Source organism: Anoplopoma fimbria, chromosome 18, assembly GCF_027596085.1.
Source record: "Anoplopoma fimbria isolate UVic2021 breed Golden Eagle Sablefish chromosome 18, Afim_UVic_2022, whole genome shotgun sequence".
Lineage (NCBI taxonomy): Eukaryota > Metazoa > Chordata > Actinopteri > Perciformes > Anoplopomatidae > Anoplopoma > Anoplopoma fimbria.
The window spans coordinates 15,287,742-15,303,176 of NC_072466.1; the positions used below are offsets into that span (position 1 = coordinate 15,287,742).

At 41.4% G+C, this 15,435-nt stretch overlaps 1 protein-coding gene across 2 annotated transcripts; it reads left to right on the forward strand.

The window, feature by feature from the left end:
• Positions 1-341: 341 nt before the first annotated feature.
• tfap2b (transcription factor AP-2 beta) lies at positions 342-11,211 on the forward strand. Of its 2 annotated transcripts, none has more exons than XM_054618228.1 (7): positions 342-417; positions 2,657-3,115; positions 4,470-4,524; positions 5,578-5,797; positions 6,115-6,233; positions 7,197-7,338; positions 10,786-11,211. In XM_054618228.1, the coding sequence occupies exons 1-7, from the start codon at positions 370-372 to the stop codon at positions 11,072-11,074; spliced, it is 1,332 nt and encodes a 443-aa protein (XP_054474203.1). In that variant the 5' UTR covers positions 342-369; the 3' UTR covers positions 11,075-11,211. The 2 variants fall into 2 exon arrangements, with proteins under 2 accessions (XP_054474203.1, XP_054474202.1); XM_054618227.1 differs by lacking the exon at positions 342-417 and adding an exon at positions 1,955-2,376.
• The last annotated feature ends 4,224 nt before the right edge of the window (positions 11,212-15,435 follow it).

Sequence of the window (15,435 nt, forward strand, 5' to 3'; positions counted from 1 at the left end):
CCTTCCCTAAATGTTTTCATCTTAGTTTACAATAGCTTACATGAAAGGGTTTTTCCTAACTGGTCGTGCTTTTATTTTGGAAATTTCAGAGATGCACGATACATCAAAAACATGTGTTCTTTGTATCTATTTGCTGCTGTCAACCCTCCCTATAGCTCTTCTTAACAGTAGTGGAGTCTTCACAGGGGTTCCCCATTCACAAAGCCGGACTGACTTTACAGAGGGCGGGGGGGAGAGAGGGAGGGAGAGAGAGGGAGAGAGAGAGAGAGAGAGAGAGAGAGAGAGAGAGAGAGAGAGAGAGAGAGAGAGAGTTGAGACATCCCTTCCTCACTTGGTTGCATTCGGTTTACCGACACCGGAGAAGCGACCATGCTGTGGAAACTAGTTGAGAATGTCAAGTATGAAGATATTTATGAGGTAACGTTGCCGTCCGTCTGTTTGTGGTCTGCAGGGTTTATTAGAGATGCTGCGTTCAGGGGAGCAATGAAGGGTTGAGTTAAGTTGTGTTTTTTGCAGGAGGCTTTAGGCCTGTTATTCTGCGATGAGGGCACGGGATGTGATTTGGAGGACATTACACTACATAGAGAGATATTTCACAGCTTTCACGCTCGAATTTTTTTTTAAAGTGTTGATAATATTTGATGTTGTGTTTTTGGCTGTGGTGCAGGTCAACTTGCGTTTTGGATCATAGGGTAAATTGGGAAAATGTCAGTGGATATAGAGGATTTTTTATTTCACTTTTTCCAGAATTTTCACATATGGGATATATCATAAATATGGCACCGCGTGTTTTGTGCCAATTCATTTTTTTATTTTAATTTTAAAAGTAAGGTAAAACTTTCATTTTGTAAAATATATTTTAGCTCTATACATATCTTTATAATGATATTTAGGAAAAAAAAAGACAAGTGATGCTGCAAATTATGATAACAAATAAAATGGCTTATTTGAGATTTGAAATTACAAGCAAAAGTTAAAAAAAAAAGAAGTGATAAAACGCTGGCTCAGAAGGGCGATGATGTGTCAGAGGTATGTCAATATTTTGGCTTTGATCCCAGAACAATATTTCTGGTGGAAACGAGCGAAGGGGAGAAATACCGCCGCGCGCGCGGGGGTGGGCGAGACGATGCTCTGGCTCGCGCTGAATGGGTCTCGAGCACAAAGCAAAAGGAAAGAAAAGGGCAGCTCGTGAGGCCCCCTCGGCTCAGCCCGGTGGGGGAAACCCTTGTCTCGTGCCGCACATGGCTTTTCTCCCACGGCGCGAGGGAGGGGAGGCAATTAAACAAGTTAAACAAGTTAAACAAGTTAAACAAGTCATCCAAGAGGCCGAAGAGGGACGACATAAAGTTTAATCGCTCCTTTTGACTCCTCTCGCTCCCTGTAGCGTCTCGGGTGTGTTCAAGCAGGCCAGTAAAAGCCAGCTGCAACACTTCATCATCCACCGTTTACTCAACGTGTAAAATATTCAGTGTGTGAGCGTTATTGCAAGTTTATCCTAAACATATTTCTCTTTAATAAGATGCGTTTGTGCGTAAAAGTAAACTTGGACTTCAGTGGAAGCCAATTCCGCATCGTCTTGCAGGGCACGATGCTAAGTGTGTGTGGTGGGAACAGAACCCTTGACCTGGTGGTGTAAGAGTCCCCTGGTGATCTTTACAGTTTATATTGTTATTCACCACCTTGACTTATGTTGGGTTTTTTTTTTATATACCGACAGAGTATGTTTGCGTAGATAAGGTTTGGGCAAGAGCGTCTCCAACTGCAGGGATGAGTGTCCTCCTGTGTGTGTGTGTGTGTGTGTGTGTGTGTGTGTGTGTGTGTGTGTGTGTGTGTGTGTGTGTGTGTGTGTGTGTGTGTGTGTGTGTGTGTGTGTGTGTGTGTGTGTGTGTGTGATGGGGGATTCCTCACTGGTCTGGTCACCCATCTTCCCCTTTCCCTCCTGAGAAAGAGAGAGTCCTCTTTCTATATCTCCTGCTGTTGGCGCGTGGTTTCGGCTCTCCACGGAATTTAAACGTCACTCACGGTTGCGCGAGAGGCTTCACGCTCCATGTGTCGCGCCAGTCCCCCTGCCTCTCGCGCGCATTAATATTCCTGTAAGTCTCAGTCATGAATAACAATTACACCGTACACCGGGGGTAAGAGGCGGGCTCTGCCGGTGCTCACAGTCAGAGCGGCGGCGGCTCCGGGCGGAAGAAGAAGAAGAAGAAGAAGAAGAAGAAGGTTGACCATGGAGCTGTAGACCGGGCACGAAACAAAACAAACAAAAAACAACAACCTGGATTTAGGTTTGGCTATCACGGGTCAACACTATCTGTACTACACTGCTGACACCAAACAGAGGGTTTACACATGTTAGTTCACTCCTACTCCACTGCGGTGAGTCTCCTTTTCCTCACAATGTATTTCAAATGGTGAAACAGTAGACATTGCTAGGGAGGTTTTCTTTGTGGGACATTTTAAATCAGTCTATAACATATATTTTTCCCCCTCCAGGCTCTTTAAAAGGCATTGGATCTCCTGAATAAAACGCTACTTTGGAGCAATGCACACTAATGAACGCACCGTGTTCCTATAGGCCTCCGTGTGGGTTTCATGTGGTTCACATGTGTTTCCAATAGCAAGGAGTTGATTTGTTCTGTTCTTCTCCCTCCTCAAGGACCGGCATGACGGTGTCTCGAGCCACAGCTCGCGCCTGTCCCAGCTGGGCTCGGTGTCGCACGCGGGACCCTACTCCAGCGCGCCCCCGCTGTCTCACGCCCCGTCCTCGGACTTCCAGCCTCCGTACTTCCCGCCGCCGTACCAGCCGCTCGCTCACTACCAGAGCCAGGACCCGTACTCCCACGTCAGCGACCCGTACTCGCTGAACTCTCTGCACCAGAGCCAGCAGAGCGCATGGGGGGCCCGGCAGCGGCAGGACGCCTCCGGAGACCGGATGGAGAGCTCCGGTCTGCTGGCGCAACCGCGGGCCTCTCTGCCTCAGCTGTCCGGGCTGGACCCCCGGCGGGACTACGGTGTGCGGCGGCCCGACGTGCTGCTGCACTCTGCACACCCGGGGCTGGATCCCGGCATGGGCGACGGACTGCTGCAGGGGCTGCACGGTATGGAGGATGTCCAGGTGAGTCAAAGACCCCGGATGAAACTGACACGAGTTGAAGTGCATGTTGCACATTTTCCAGCTCCAGTTGGGATTATTTTTTTTCTTTTTAGAATTATAATGAGATCACTATATCTGGAAAAAAAAAAAAAATAGGTAAACTCACAAGTCAGGGACCAGAATGGGGGAGTATGGCACTGCAATTCTGTTAAAATGCATTGTGTATTATCTCAGTAGCAAATGTAAAAAATGCATTAATTGTAATTATAAATGTAACAATTTACAGTACAGCACATTTATGTTTAACTAAATCAAACACGTGTACTGCAGGTATATAATATAATATAAGTTAGTTATGAAATACCACAATGAAAATTAAAATAAACGAATAAATAAATGGTCAAAACTCGTAATGGTAGACAGTAGCCTTCTTCATTGTCTCCTTGCCTTTTAGAGTTAAGGTCAGTGAACTCAGAGCAGCTCCCTCAGGGCTGGACTCTCACAGCAGCTGTAGCCTCAACACAAATGGCCCACAGCTAAAAAAAAAAAAAAAAAAAAAAAAAAAACTGTCTTCAGAGAGCTCTGATATCTTCTTTGATGAGAGGATGCTGATATGTGGAATAATTCACAAATTGCTGCATGATGCTCAAATGTTGAGTCGAAGAATTCAAATTCCCCTACCTTGACTGCCATAATGATTAATTCATATTTAAAAACAGCAAAGTCTGGAGAATATGCTTTTTTTTTTTTTTTTTTACCTTTCAAAATAAATGGTATTTCATAAAAATGTAATCTACTCTGTTATTATTATTATTATTACTTTTATTATTTGTATTTGTGTTATTATTATTATTATTATTATTATTATTATATACATGCTAATTTTATTGTTGTGATTGAATATGACTGAATTTGAAGGCTGTCATTTTAGCTTTTTTTTAAAAAAATTTAATTTGCTGCCATGTACTAAATATCCAAAGACTTGGTGAAACAGACTTCACAGCTCTGTAGGATCCCATCTTCCCCTCGTTTCCCTTCAGGGCACAACCATCACGAATTGTTAGCCATTTAACCTCCACATTTAGATTCTCATTTCTGGCTCTCGTTATTTGTGTCATGCATTTATTAACCCCATTTAAATTTGTTTTATCAAGTTCTACTTCTATTTCTTTCTTCTTCTTTTTTTTACGAGCGTGCAGCAGCGATGACAATAGCAGGAGTCTATTCAAAGAGGAATTTATTGAGATTTAAGAAAAATAATCCCAAAAAATAAGATAAAATGTCACATGCTTTTTTATGTGTTATTAACAAAGCATGGATCCGCTTGCATAAAGCAGATTATAATGATTTGTACCATTTATCTTGCTTCTAACAGACCATTGACGACACCAACGGAACGAACATCCTGGATCAGTCAGTCATTAAGAAAGGTAACACACACTCAAACATCTGTGTGTCTTCTCTGCAGCACTGACATCTTATATTGCTGTTTTTTTACTCCTTGTTATATAATGTCTTCTATGAATTATGATGATTATTGATGTGTAAAAAAAAAAGGCACGACTTAGCCTATATGTCCACATATAGCCACATATCTCCATGTTTCGGTTCTGTTAAAGGTCCAGTCCATGCACAGGCACATTGTTGTTTCGTGGTGACCAGGAGATGAGGAGTTCGAGACCCGGTTAACGATCCCGGTATATTGACTCCAGCAGGCAGTGTGTCTCTGACAGGCTGATGATGTGATGTAGTTACGGGATGTTGAGTGACTGAGCTCCCCGCGGGGCATTTAAGCCGCTGATGTAATAAATGGCACCGCTCACGGAGATCTCGTGAGCTCGTTTAGAGCTAATCTGCGGTGTTATCCCCCGTGGAGCCATCAGAAAAAAAAAACTCGCACTGGCCCCTACGCATGCATGCATGCACGAGACTGGCTGGCTTGCTTTATGCCATTAGCGCGAGCATTAACACGCGGGATGAAGCAGAGTTAAACCCCCGTGGAGAGAGAGAGAAACACGGGGGAGGTTTAATGCGGGTTGAGGGTGAGAGCCAATCAACAATCGATAACATTGTAATGAGAATGTCGCGCGACATTAAATAACAGCAAAGGCCCGGCGCGTGGCCGCTTCATTGGGGCCTCAGAGCGCGCGTCGTGCCACACACTGAACAAAGTTTGACAGAAGAGATTTAAAAACTTGAGTGGATGCAGCCACTTTTATTTATTTATTTTGTATTTATTTATTTGTATTTATTAAGTGTTACATTACAGTCATTTAGCAGACGCTTTTATCCAAAGCGACTTACAGGAAGTGTATTCAACATAGGTATTCAAGAGAACTACTAGTCACCAGAAGTCATAAGTGCATCTCCTTTCTTAAACAAGCATCTTAAAGCATAAACCAGAGCAAAAGTATAGTGCAGAGGCAGATTACTATGAAAGTGTTGTGTGAGATAAGCCCTCATCACCTCTCTATCTGTTCCAGTGCCGATGCCACACAAGCACATGGGCTCTCTGATGCTGGGCAAGGACGGGCTGATCGGGGGGATCACCGTCAACATTAACGAGGTGTTCTGCTCGGTACCGGGCCGCCTGTCGCTGCTCAGCTCCACCTCCAAGTACAAAGTGACCGTCGGGGAGGTGCAGAGGAGACTGTCCCCGCCCGAGTGCCTCAACGCCTCCTTGTTGGGGGGCGTGTTGAGAAGGTAGGACTGCAGCATGCTGAGGCAGGAGTAACTCTGTGGATGTAGAAGAAGCTTGTGGCTCTAGGATCTATGAAAGGGCCTCTGTGTCTGTGTCATTTACCCTGGATCATTTCTACTTCACATTATATTCTCTGTAGACAAACTGGAGCAAAGGTTGACTCATAAAGTTCCAACTGTGAAGCGAATATTGGCAATTTATGTATAAGGCTTTTTTTGTAATGTATATCTATTTTTTAAAATCTCTATATATATATGCCTATTTTTTTTAAATATGTGATGTTCATTATTTAGTTTTCTCTCTTTTTTTTTTTTTACAGAGCAAAGTCCAAAAACGGTGGGAAATGTCTGAGAGAAAAGCTGGAGAAGATTGGACTCAATTTACCTGCTGGAAGACGCAAAGCTGCCAATGTCACATTACTAACATCTCTAGTAGAAGGTGATTGATGTGCTGTTTTTTTTATTTTTACCTCCATAAATACAGGACAAGCAGAAATATACGTTTTTACCCTGAGATAGAATAATTGGGGAAATGGTGGCTCTAAAAAAACAAACAAAATCATGTTATGTTGCTCAATATGACAATGATTGCAGCATCACCAACAATATGCAAAGCTAAAATACTACAAAGGTCACGACCTTACAGGCTTAACAAATGATAATGATCCTGTATTCACAAAAGAACTGCAAGGATATAATATCAGGAAAATAAATATTCAAAATTGAAGAGTGGAGAGAGCAGGACTGGGGTTATTAAATTCAATTAAATGGTGAATTAATTGATTTAAAGGCTGCAATTTGTGCCTAGCCGGATGTATGCCAACAATTTAGCTTTTCTCCATATAGGCCTTGTTTCTCATACATGTAGCCCACTGTAATATTCCTTATATATTTAATAAATTCAATTAAGAAAACCAGGTAATATATCAATTGGGTCTTATTTCGTGTGTAGTTCAGATATTGCTATTCAACACAGGATTTGCTGATCTACTCAGAAAGTCATGAAGCTACTTAAAACAAGTGAGCTAACTTATCAGATTTTTTTATTTATTTTTTACTATTGGGATTTGTTTATTACTATGTCTAAATGTAAATGTTGTGTTTACCCTTGTCTCAGTAGCGTATTAAAATAATGACGAACATCAGCTTATAGGTAACTGTTGTTCATTTTCACAATAAAAGCACCAGGAAATGCTTCTCTCTCTGTAGTTTTTTGTCAACAGCGGAGGGAAACTAGTGCGTTCAGGGTTAACGTCTCAGTGTGAACACATTTGTACACCCAGGAAATGAGCTGATCAAAGCACATTAATTCAGTTTTATATAAAAACAGAATAAAGAATATGTCATTGTTTGTCTATATTACAATTGCATCGCCTATAAGCTCTCCCATGTCGTCCCCCAGGTGAAGCGGTCCACCTGGCCCGGGATTTCGGTTACATCTGCGAGACGGAGTTCCCCACCAAAGCCGTGAGCGAGTACCTCAACCGGCAGCACGCGGACCCCAACGAGCTGCACACGCGGAAAAACATGCTGCTGGCGACAAAGTGAGTTTGATGAGCCGTTTGATTGGATTCTGCTCCCCCATAATCTTTATAGGATGCTGTCTGTCATAGAAATAACACACGGTCTGCACTGTACAGGGGTGGTAATGATATTATACCCCATGTAGCTCCAGTTTAATCATTGAAATGAGCAAAGTATATATTTAGACACGTTCAGCCAGAGCACACCATTATGGAGAATAAGGAGTACAACAATCAGGACCCTGATATGTTACAGTTATGTCTGTCAGCACAGAAGAGCAACGTGCTTGGTAACAACAAAACACACCTTTTACCAGATATTTCCACTTCAGACTGTCCTCATGCAGCAGATGTTCTCCTATTTTAATGTCCCATAGTCATACATTTATGGCCCAGTATCTCCCTTCTAAGACAAGGTTTACAGTTCCAGGATTCCATGTGGAAACATTTTTCCAATGTTGAATTCAATTACATAACTGACACACATACATGGTGAAAACCAGGACATTCTTCTTCTGTAAGTAGTTACATTTCTGATAAATTAAATTATTGTGAAATTAAATCTTCCCCTTTTTCCCGAGGCCTCTGTGGCTCCTCTTTAAGGCCCCTGAGGGGGAAACCTCTCCTATATCCTCTGCTCTTTACTCTCTATCACAAACAGTCCCTTTTGCCACAGTGAACACAGCATTGACATTTAAAAGGGAGAGTGGGATTTTCTTAACGAAACACATCTGACTCGATATGGATCTAACCTGTAATGAACGTGGCTGATTGAAAACAATTGGCCTACAAAAAAATGAGGGCAGTTATATTCAATTCAACCGTTAAAGAAATGAGCAGAAATCTGAATTAAAAGTCAAGAATCTTTATAGTGACCAAACAAAAGTAGCAAGGAATTTATTTTAACCACTGGAATAACCTTTAGCTCAAGTATACATGAACCTTATTAGGCGCTGGACACTTTAATGTGGCCTACATCAGCCCACAGACATTATTAAATACCAGCTCTGAGGTTGCTACTGTATGTTTGACCTCTGCTTCTGCTCTTAAAGGCGATCCATTTTACCGGTTCTCCTCGTAAAGTTACTTATATTAATCCATTTTTATGGCCGTTAAACTGTGGAATTGAATCCGGGAATCTTCTGATTACTTTTAGCAAGCGAGCAACATAGATTTTCTTTAAAGGAACCAGGCAAGGAAAGGTGATGGGGATTTATAAATGTGGATTAAATCAAAGAATTACTTTGGATTCTTTCCTATTTTTACTATGACCAAAGAAAAAGCCATTTGCCAATTAATGTGCGGTCCTTTTTCCATGTCCATTTATTCCTCTGATTGAGTTTTCTAGATGAAAAGGTTGCAAGCAGAGCTGTAAACCATCTCACAAAGATGCCTTCAGGAAGCTTGTATTTTTAGCTTGCATAAACAGTGCTGTCTGCTGGTCTGCACTGCATAAACCATCTGCCTGTGTGCATCCCAATGTACTCAGTTCAATGTGTTCGGTGCTGGGTGTTTGATGCTCACATTCAAACCTGTTCCAATACTGTGTGTCGGTGCTGCCTGTTAGAAATTCATTATTTAGCAGTGAAGTGTTTCAAGTCGTCAGAAAACAACAGCGAGAGCCTTGAGTGTAGCCCGCGGTGGCGGCTTCTCCTCTCTACTCCCCTAACCCCAGCTGGGCTCGGCCCGCACAGCCTGTCACTCATTTGCTGGAGCTCTGCCCTTAGGCCGCACACAGAGTGTGTGTGTGTGTGTGTGTGTGTGTGTGTGTGTGTGTGTGTGTGTGTGTGTGTGCAGAGGGGCGTGCAAGTACAAATTTGAGAGAGAGGTCTCTTGAATATAAAATGTGGGGCCTAAAACCAGAGGAGGGTTTGCTGAAATGTAACAAGGAGAATAAGGTGAAGATGAGGTTCTCATACACCGTTTTATTTTTTACATGTGGAGAATGAAGATCCATTCCATGACTTCTTGTCTCATATATTACATATATTAACAGTTAGAGGTTGGATCTTAAGGTGGAGGCCTCAAACCACACAACTTTCCTGCTCTAGTATTTGGTTTCTCTTCAGTTTACAGAAATCAGTGGCTAGTGTTTTTGTACAATGTTAGGTGCTATTGGCTTTGAGTATTTCTGGGAGCATTAAAAGTATTGTGGGAAGGTATTTTTCTGATTCTTGAAGATAATCTGTCCAACATGAATGGTATGATAGGTGTTTAAGGTTGAGAGGGTGTCCAGTGGAATCAGAAGCAGAAACACTTATCTAAAGGATCAACAATAAAAAAAACATTTTAATATCAGGCCTTCAGAATCAAAAAATAAAGCTTTGTATGATATTGTCAACAGAAACACAAAAAAAGGTATAAACTTCCTCAAAGAAGAAATGTTTTAGGGGAAGAAAAAACTCTGTACTTTCAATTAGAAAAGCTGATTTCAGAACTATTTCAGATTTACAGAATCGTCTCATTGCCAACTACGTTTGCTCACACAAGGAATTTGGCTTGGTGATTGGTGCATGATAATAAAATCTGTGCAATAGAAGAAAGACACCATTTAACATTTTTAAATAGGAAATTTACAATAGAATAAACAATCGAACAAATACGTCAAAATAAGTCTGTTATTAAAGTGTCAAGTGTATATTGAAAGTGATGAGTTGTGCAGGGATATTGAAATGACTGTGATGGTCCTGGGGACCTAAGTGTCCGAGTCAGTGGGGGTTCAGGGGCATTGCATCAAGTTAATGTGATTTCCTCTGACTGCTCTCCAAACACATTTTTGGAAATCACATGAAAGCAATGAAAAGTTGAAATAAAGTTTGTTACACTGCGTTGCAAAAGTAGTATCTTAAATCTTCATAATTGCTCAGCCACTGTTGCATTAAGCTTTTGCTTTAGTTTGCTCTCCCAGTAAACAGGGCGGTGCTGCCTTCAGCTAAACAATCTGATAGAATTGTTCTATCAGATTGTATTCAGATTGTAGGTATTACGCAGGAACATCTGCCACTAATGCTGCAAAATATTACTCACTGTCTTCATTTGACTCTGTTTTACCACAGAAGCATGTCAGTAAGGTGTTGAGCTTTTTTTGCTATAGGCAGAGTTTGCGCATACTGTATACCATTTTGCTGACTGTGTCTGTATTGATGGGCTTTTTTTAGTACTAATCGAATATTGGTCACTTATTGTTCTCCGATATTCTGCAATCACATGAATGCATTATTTTTGTGCAGTAAAGCTGCAAGTTATGCAATTATTAGTTTTCAGGGAATTTGCTATCGTCGGCCTTTCAGCTGATGACATTTAAAATCAGTAGAAAAAGATGTTTGTCACGTTTGGGAAAACACTTAAATGACACATACTGAACACTGCAACACAATTTTGACCATAGCATTTGTATTACTAGTTTGGTGAAACCCTAAGACGAGGCAGAGTTTCCCTCCTGACGTCTTGTGTCTTCTCCCCCTGCAGACAGCTGTGTAAGGAGTTCACAGACCTGCTGGCCCAGGATAGGACTCCGCTGGGCAACTCCAGACCCAGCCCCATCCTGGAGCCCGGCATCCAGAGCTGCCTCTCCCACTTCTCCTTCATCACGCACGGCTTCGGCTCGCCCGCCATCTGCGCCGCGCTCACCACCCTGCAGAACTACCTCACCGAGGCTCTCAAAGGACTCGACAAGATGTTTCTCAACAACCCCCCCAACAACCGGCACGGGGACGGAGGCAACAAGGCCGACAAAGAGGAGAAGCAGCGGAAATGAGGCTGGGGAGGCGGCGACAGGAGAGCCAAACGGAAGGCAGACACACAGACAGAGGCGTCGACACCGTTACTTCTAGCTTTACACCACTGCCACTGACTTGCCACACACAGGGCCGAGGAGGAGGAGGAGGAGGAGGAGGAGGAGGAGGAGGCTTGGAGGAGGGAGGAGGAGGGAGGCTTGGTAGAGAGGAAAAAGGCAGAGGAAGACACCTGTGGGCCAGTGTCAGAGAGCACAGAGGGATGTTTCATCTGTGTTACGTTCTTTTCATTCCCCCGAGGACATGATGGTTACTGTGTTACATCCATTTCGCTCCCCCTGCCTGCATCCTGTGAGACTGAGATGCTGTGAGCAGCCAACAAACAACATTTTGCGTGTGTGTGTGTGTGCCTGAGTGTGTGCGTGCGTGCTTGTGTTTGTCCTCACTCAGAGAAAAAGCATTGTGGGTATGAAGATGAGCATTCTATCTGTGAAACAGGTTCGTCTGGTGACTTAACACAAGTACGAGGAGGGAGGGTGTTAATTTATGTGTGTACATATTTATTTATATTAATTTAAATGGATGGTTGTGTAAATAGGTGCACCAGCTATTTTGGAGTAGGCCTATTTATCTGTGATTTGACTTTTTTTGTGAGCCGGCGGGGGTTGCAGGACTCATCCAGTGTTTTTTCTGTTCTTATAGAGCTGTTGTCATGGTGCTGATGATGGGTAGACATGCTTCTAATTGTCCAGTGATTTCATTTCTATCACATTGATAATAAACCATGTGTTTTATTACGTGAGGTGTGCAGCCTGCGCCGTTTCTCCACTAGAGTCCCACTAAGCTTCAGGGGTCGAGGTAAAACATGGTGTTCATTGGATGATCTGGGGGATTAAAAAAGAAAATGCAACTTTCTTGATGACCTCAATTGGAGTTGAAACCCAACACTAATTGTTTTAATTGATTGTTATATTCAGTATAGTGGTTCAAATCCACAGGCTGGAATCCACTGTCATTCTGATTTAAATTAAATGCGATTTAGCATTTAAACAACAGCTGTCTGTTCATCACAACATAAATGTCTTACTGGTTTAGGTACCAGTGTAAAAAAAACCCCCATTAAGATGTAATAAATGGGCCAACAACAGCATTGAAGAAAACCATTAAATTCAATTGCACTTTTCATTTTGACTAATTATTCACTGCAGCAGACAGTACAGTTCAACCCATATTAAAACAGAACTAAGAATTAGTATTTCCTATATTCATTATTAAAAGCAACTCAGCATAACCATAAACCTGAAGTAGATAATAATCTCTTACTAATAAGCCCCAAATCTTCCTGAAGGGAGGAAATTATGTGGAAGCTGTTTAAAAATGGTGAGATCCAAAACGAACAGTCTTTGATTCGAATGTTAATAAAAATGTAACCCCACCACCAAAGCTGCAAACACAGAATTGGAATCACATTGATACAATGAATAGAACTAATTCAGAGTCATTAACGTTATTTGAAAAGGCTTGTTTACCTTAATAATGTTTGCAAGAGCAAGAGTAAAACAGCCCTTATGATGTTTTCCATGTAACAAGCCACATTTTTTAGTTAATACTTCACCACATTTGTAGTTTGTAAGGTAAAAAAAAAAAGGCTCAATAGTCCTTTAAATTGGCTATATTTTGTTATTGCTGACGTGGAGATGAAAGATATAGGCTAATGAAATCGTTAACACATTTATGGAATGTATAGCTGTAAGATTAATATTCAAAAGTAATAATAACAAAAATAAGAATAACGTTTTCATATTTTGCTTTGCAAGGTTTAAAATATCAGTAGTCTGGAGTCTATATATTGCAAAGCCTGTGAAATGAACACAAACACGCACACACACACACACACACACACACACACACACACACACACAATGATGGATACTGCCTTATTCCGGGGAGATAATTGGCTGTATTTTCCGGCCAGCGAGGCCCTCGTTTCAGAGAGGCTTCTCTCTCTCTTCGCACGCGCGCAAGGGGAATAGAATCGTGCCTCGCGGGCCCGCTTCTACCGCCGGTGTGCTAATGACGGGAGAGCGCGAGAGACACACAGAGGGAAAAAAGAGAGAGAGAGAGAGAAAGAAAAGCTAATGAGAAAAGAGAGACGGGGAGAAAGAAAAATAGCGAGAGAGAGAGAGAGAGAGAGAGAGAGAGAGAGAGAGAGAGAGAGAGAGGAAGAGTGTCCCGCGGGCTCAGTGTGACCCGTGGAGTGAAACGCCGCGTGACGCAGGTGCAGAGTTCAGCACCCGCATGTCCGCGAGCGATCCTCGCTCAACAAAGACGGGAAGCTGCTGAGCATCGGTGGTTACAACAACGACAGGTTGGCTGCAACAATAAACAAACAAGAAGAAGAAGAAGAAAACAAAACAGCAAACGCGGAAGAGAAACATGACGTTTTCACTTTAATGAGCTAAAGCGGCACCCGTTCATCAACAGGACGAGTGACGCGGTCGACTTCAAACATTACAAAGGCACTCAGTGCAAAACTACTGAATAGTTTCTACTTGTGTCGTGCTAATACACATCCACAAACGTGTGGCCTGTTGGCCTATCGGGGAATATGGAGGTCTTAGTCACTGAGCTGCAGTGAAAACCTTTTTTTTAATTATATATAAATCAACAAATAAACTCATAAGGAAGAAATCACCAGTAAGCTATGGGATGTAATTCATCATTTTAACAATTCTATGCAACAAGAGATGCACTTGGTGATAAGAAAAATGATGGATGGTGTGTGTGTGTGGAAGATTCTAGTATTACCATCTACTAATGGCCAGAACAAAATCATAATGACTAAGTCAATCTCAATAAAATTATAATAAAAATGTTAGTATTAGATTTAAAAGGAAAATGCAATTAATCAATAGCTAAAATCAATCCCCCTACTGAATTAAATGTAGTGTACCTGTAGCGGTGACTGAATGTTGTTTTTGCTTTGCTGCAAAAACAATTTCCTCTTGTGGGACAATGATGATCTTATGTGAACACAACTGAATTAATAGGTCGAAAGGTGTCTCTGTTTGGACTGTTCACTTATTAAGAGGTTTTTTTCTCGCTCCTCAAAACTTAGAACCCAAAACAAATAACTTTATCAGTTGTGGAGGTTTTGTTTCCTTTGCCAACACAGTTAGTTTGGTGTATTGAGCCTCAGGACTGTTGAACATGCTTCATTGTAAAGACAAGACTCCATCCATACAACTACACATTGTTGACAAATGAGTCTTCCAAGAACATGTAAATATCATAAATTACAGTAATATTATTATATAAAGGCTATCCACACTTTACTTTCATTTGAAGGCTCATGAGAAGTTTACCAATTTCTTTTTTAAAAAGTCAAAAATATTGCAAGTACGCTTTGAATATGCAGAGAAATGTAAAAAAAACAACAACACTTTGTTATTAGCAATCTATAACAATCTATTATATATATTATATATTTACTGTTGACTTTAGGCTTATGTAATTTGTATCACTGATTTGTGTAATACAGGTTACAGTCAAAGTGCAGAGCTTTTAAAATACTCTCAATGTGCTGAGTCTACAACAAACAGTCACACAACTCAGACTGAAACTGAATAGAATTTGCTGTAGGTTCTTAAACCAAACATGATTAGTTTTTTTTACAACATGCAGCAAGGCTTAACTCTGAACAAGATATTTAGTCGTAAATATTCTACAAAGACAAGTCAAGCGGGTGGTACATTTAACCAGCTAATAATCATAATACCCTATTCTGAGTTAACTTGTGCTTTATAGATTCCATTTTCTAAATAGTTGTTTGCACGGGTAGTTAACGAAGGATCGTGTTCACAAAACTTAAGCATTGAGAAGTTGCATCTCACTGTAATGTGTGTAGTGTTATTCCCCCTGAAGGATGTACAACAATACGTAAACTTACAAACTTGGAGCTTGTCAATGAGTTGGCAAAGGTTCCAGAAATCAATGCAAGCTACAGGAAGCTTCAAACCTCAAACTAAAAACAGGGAAAACCAGAAACGTATGTGTGGGTAACACCGCTCGGGAATGCGTAAACGCTTCATCTGCTCAACTCACAAAATCCTGTAAATCCTGTCAATAAGAGAACAGAAAGTTCAACTGATAGTATAAAATTCCAGGGCTAACACAGGAGTCACTTGAGCTTTCTGATGCAATTATCCAAAGAGAAACCAAAAGTCTGGTGCAGGGTGAGCAGAAAAGTCCACCTTTATAGAGCGTAACAGTGAGCCATGATGGAATCCCTTTGGATTATTACAGGTGGGCCTTTTAAAGTGGTATGACTTTATTTCCTCCCTTTTTTGTGGTTTACATAACTTGTGCAAAAGTCTGCATTTCT

What these genes read in the sequence shown, in the direction of transcription:
- tfap2b (XM_054618228.1), top strand. Translation starts at nt 370, where the DNA reads ATGCTGTGGAAACTAGTTGAGAATGTCAAGTATGAAGATATTTATGAG. An exon ending in ACGGTATGGAGGATGTCCAG is followed by an intron (nt 3,116 to 4,469) that starts GTGAGTCAAAGA and finishes TGCTTCTAACAG; the next exon opens with ACCATTGACGACACCAACGG. An exon ending in AACATGCTGCTGGCGACAAA is followed by an intron (nt 7,339 to 10,785) that starts GTGAGTTTGATG and finishes CTCCCCCTGCAG; the next exon opens with ACAGCTGTGTAAGGAGTTCA.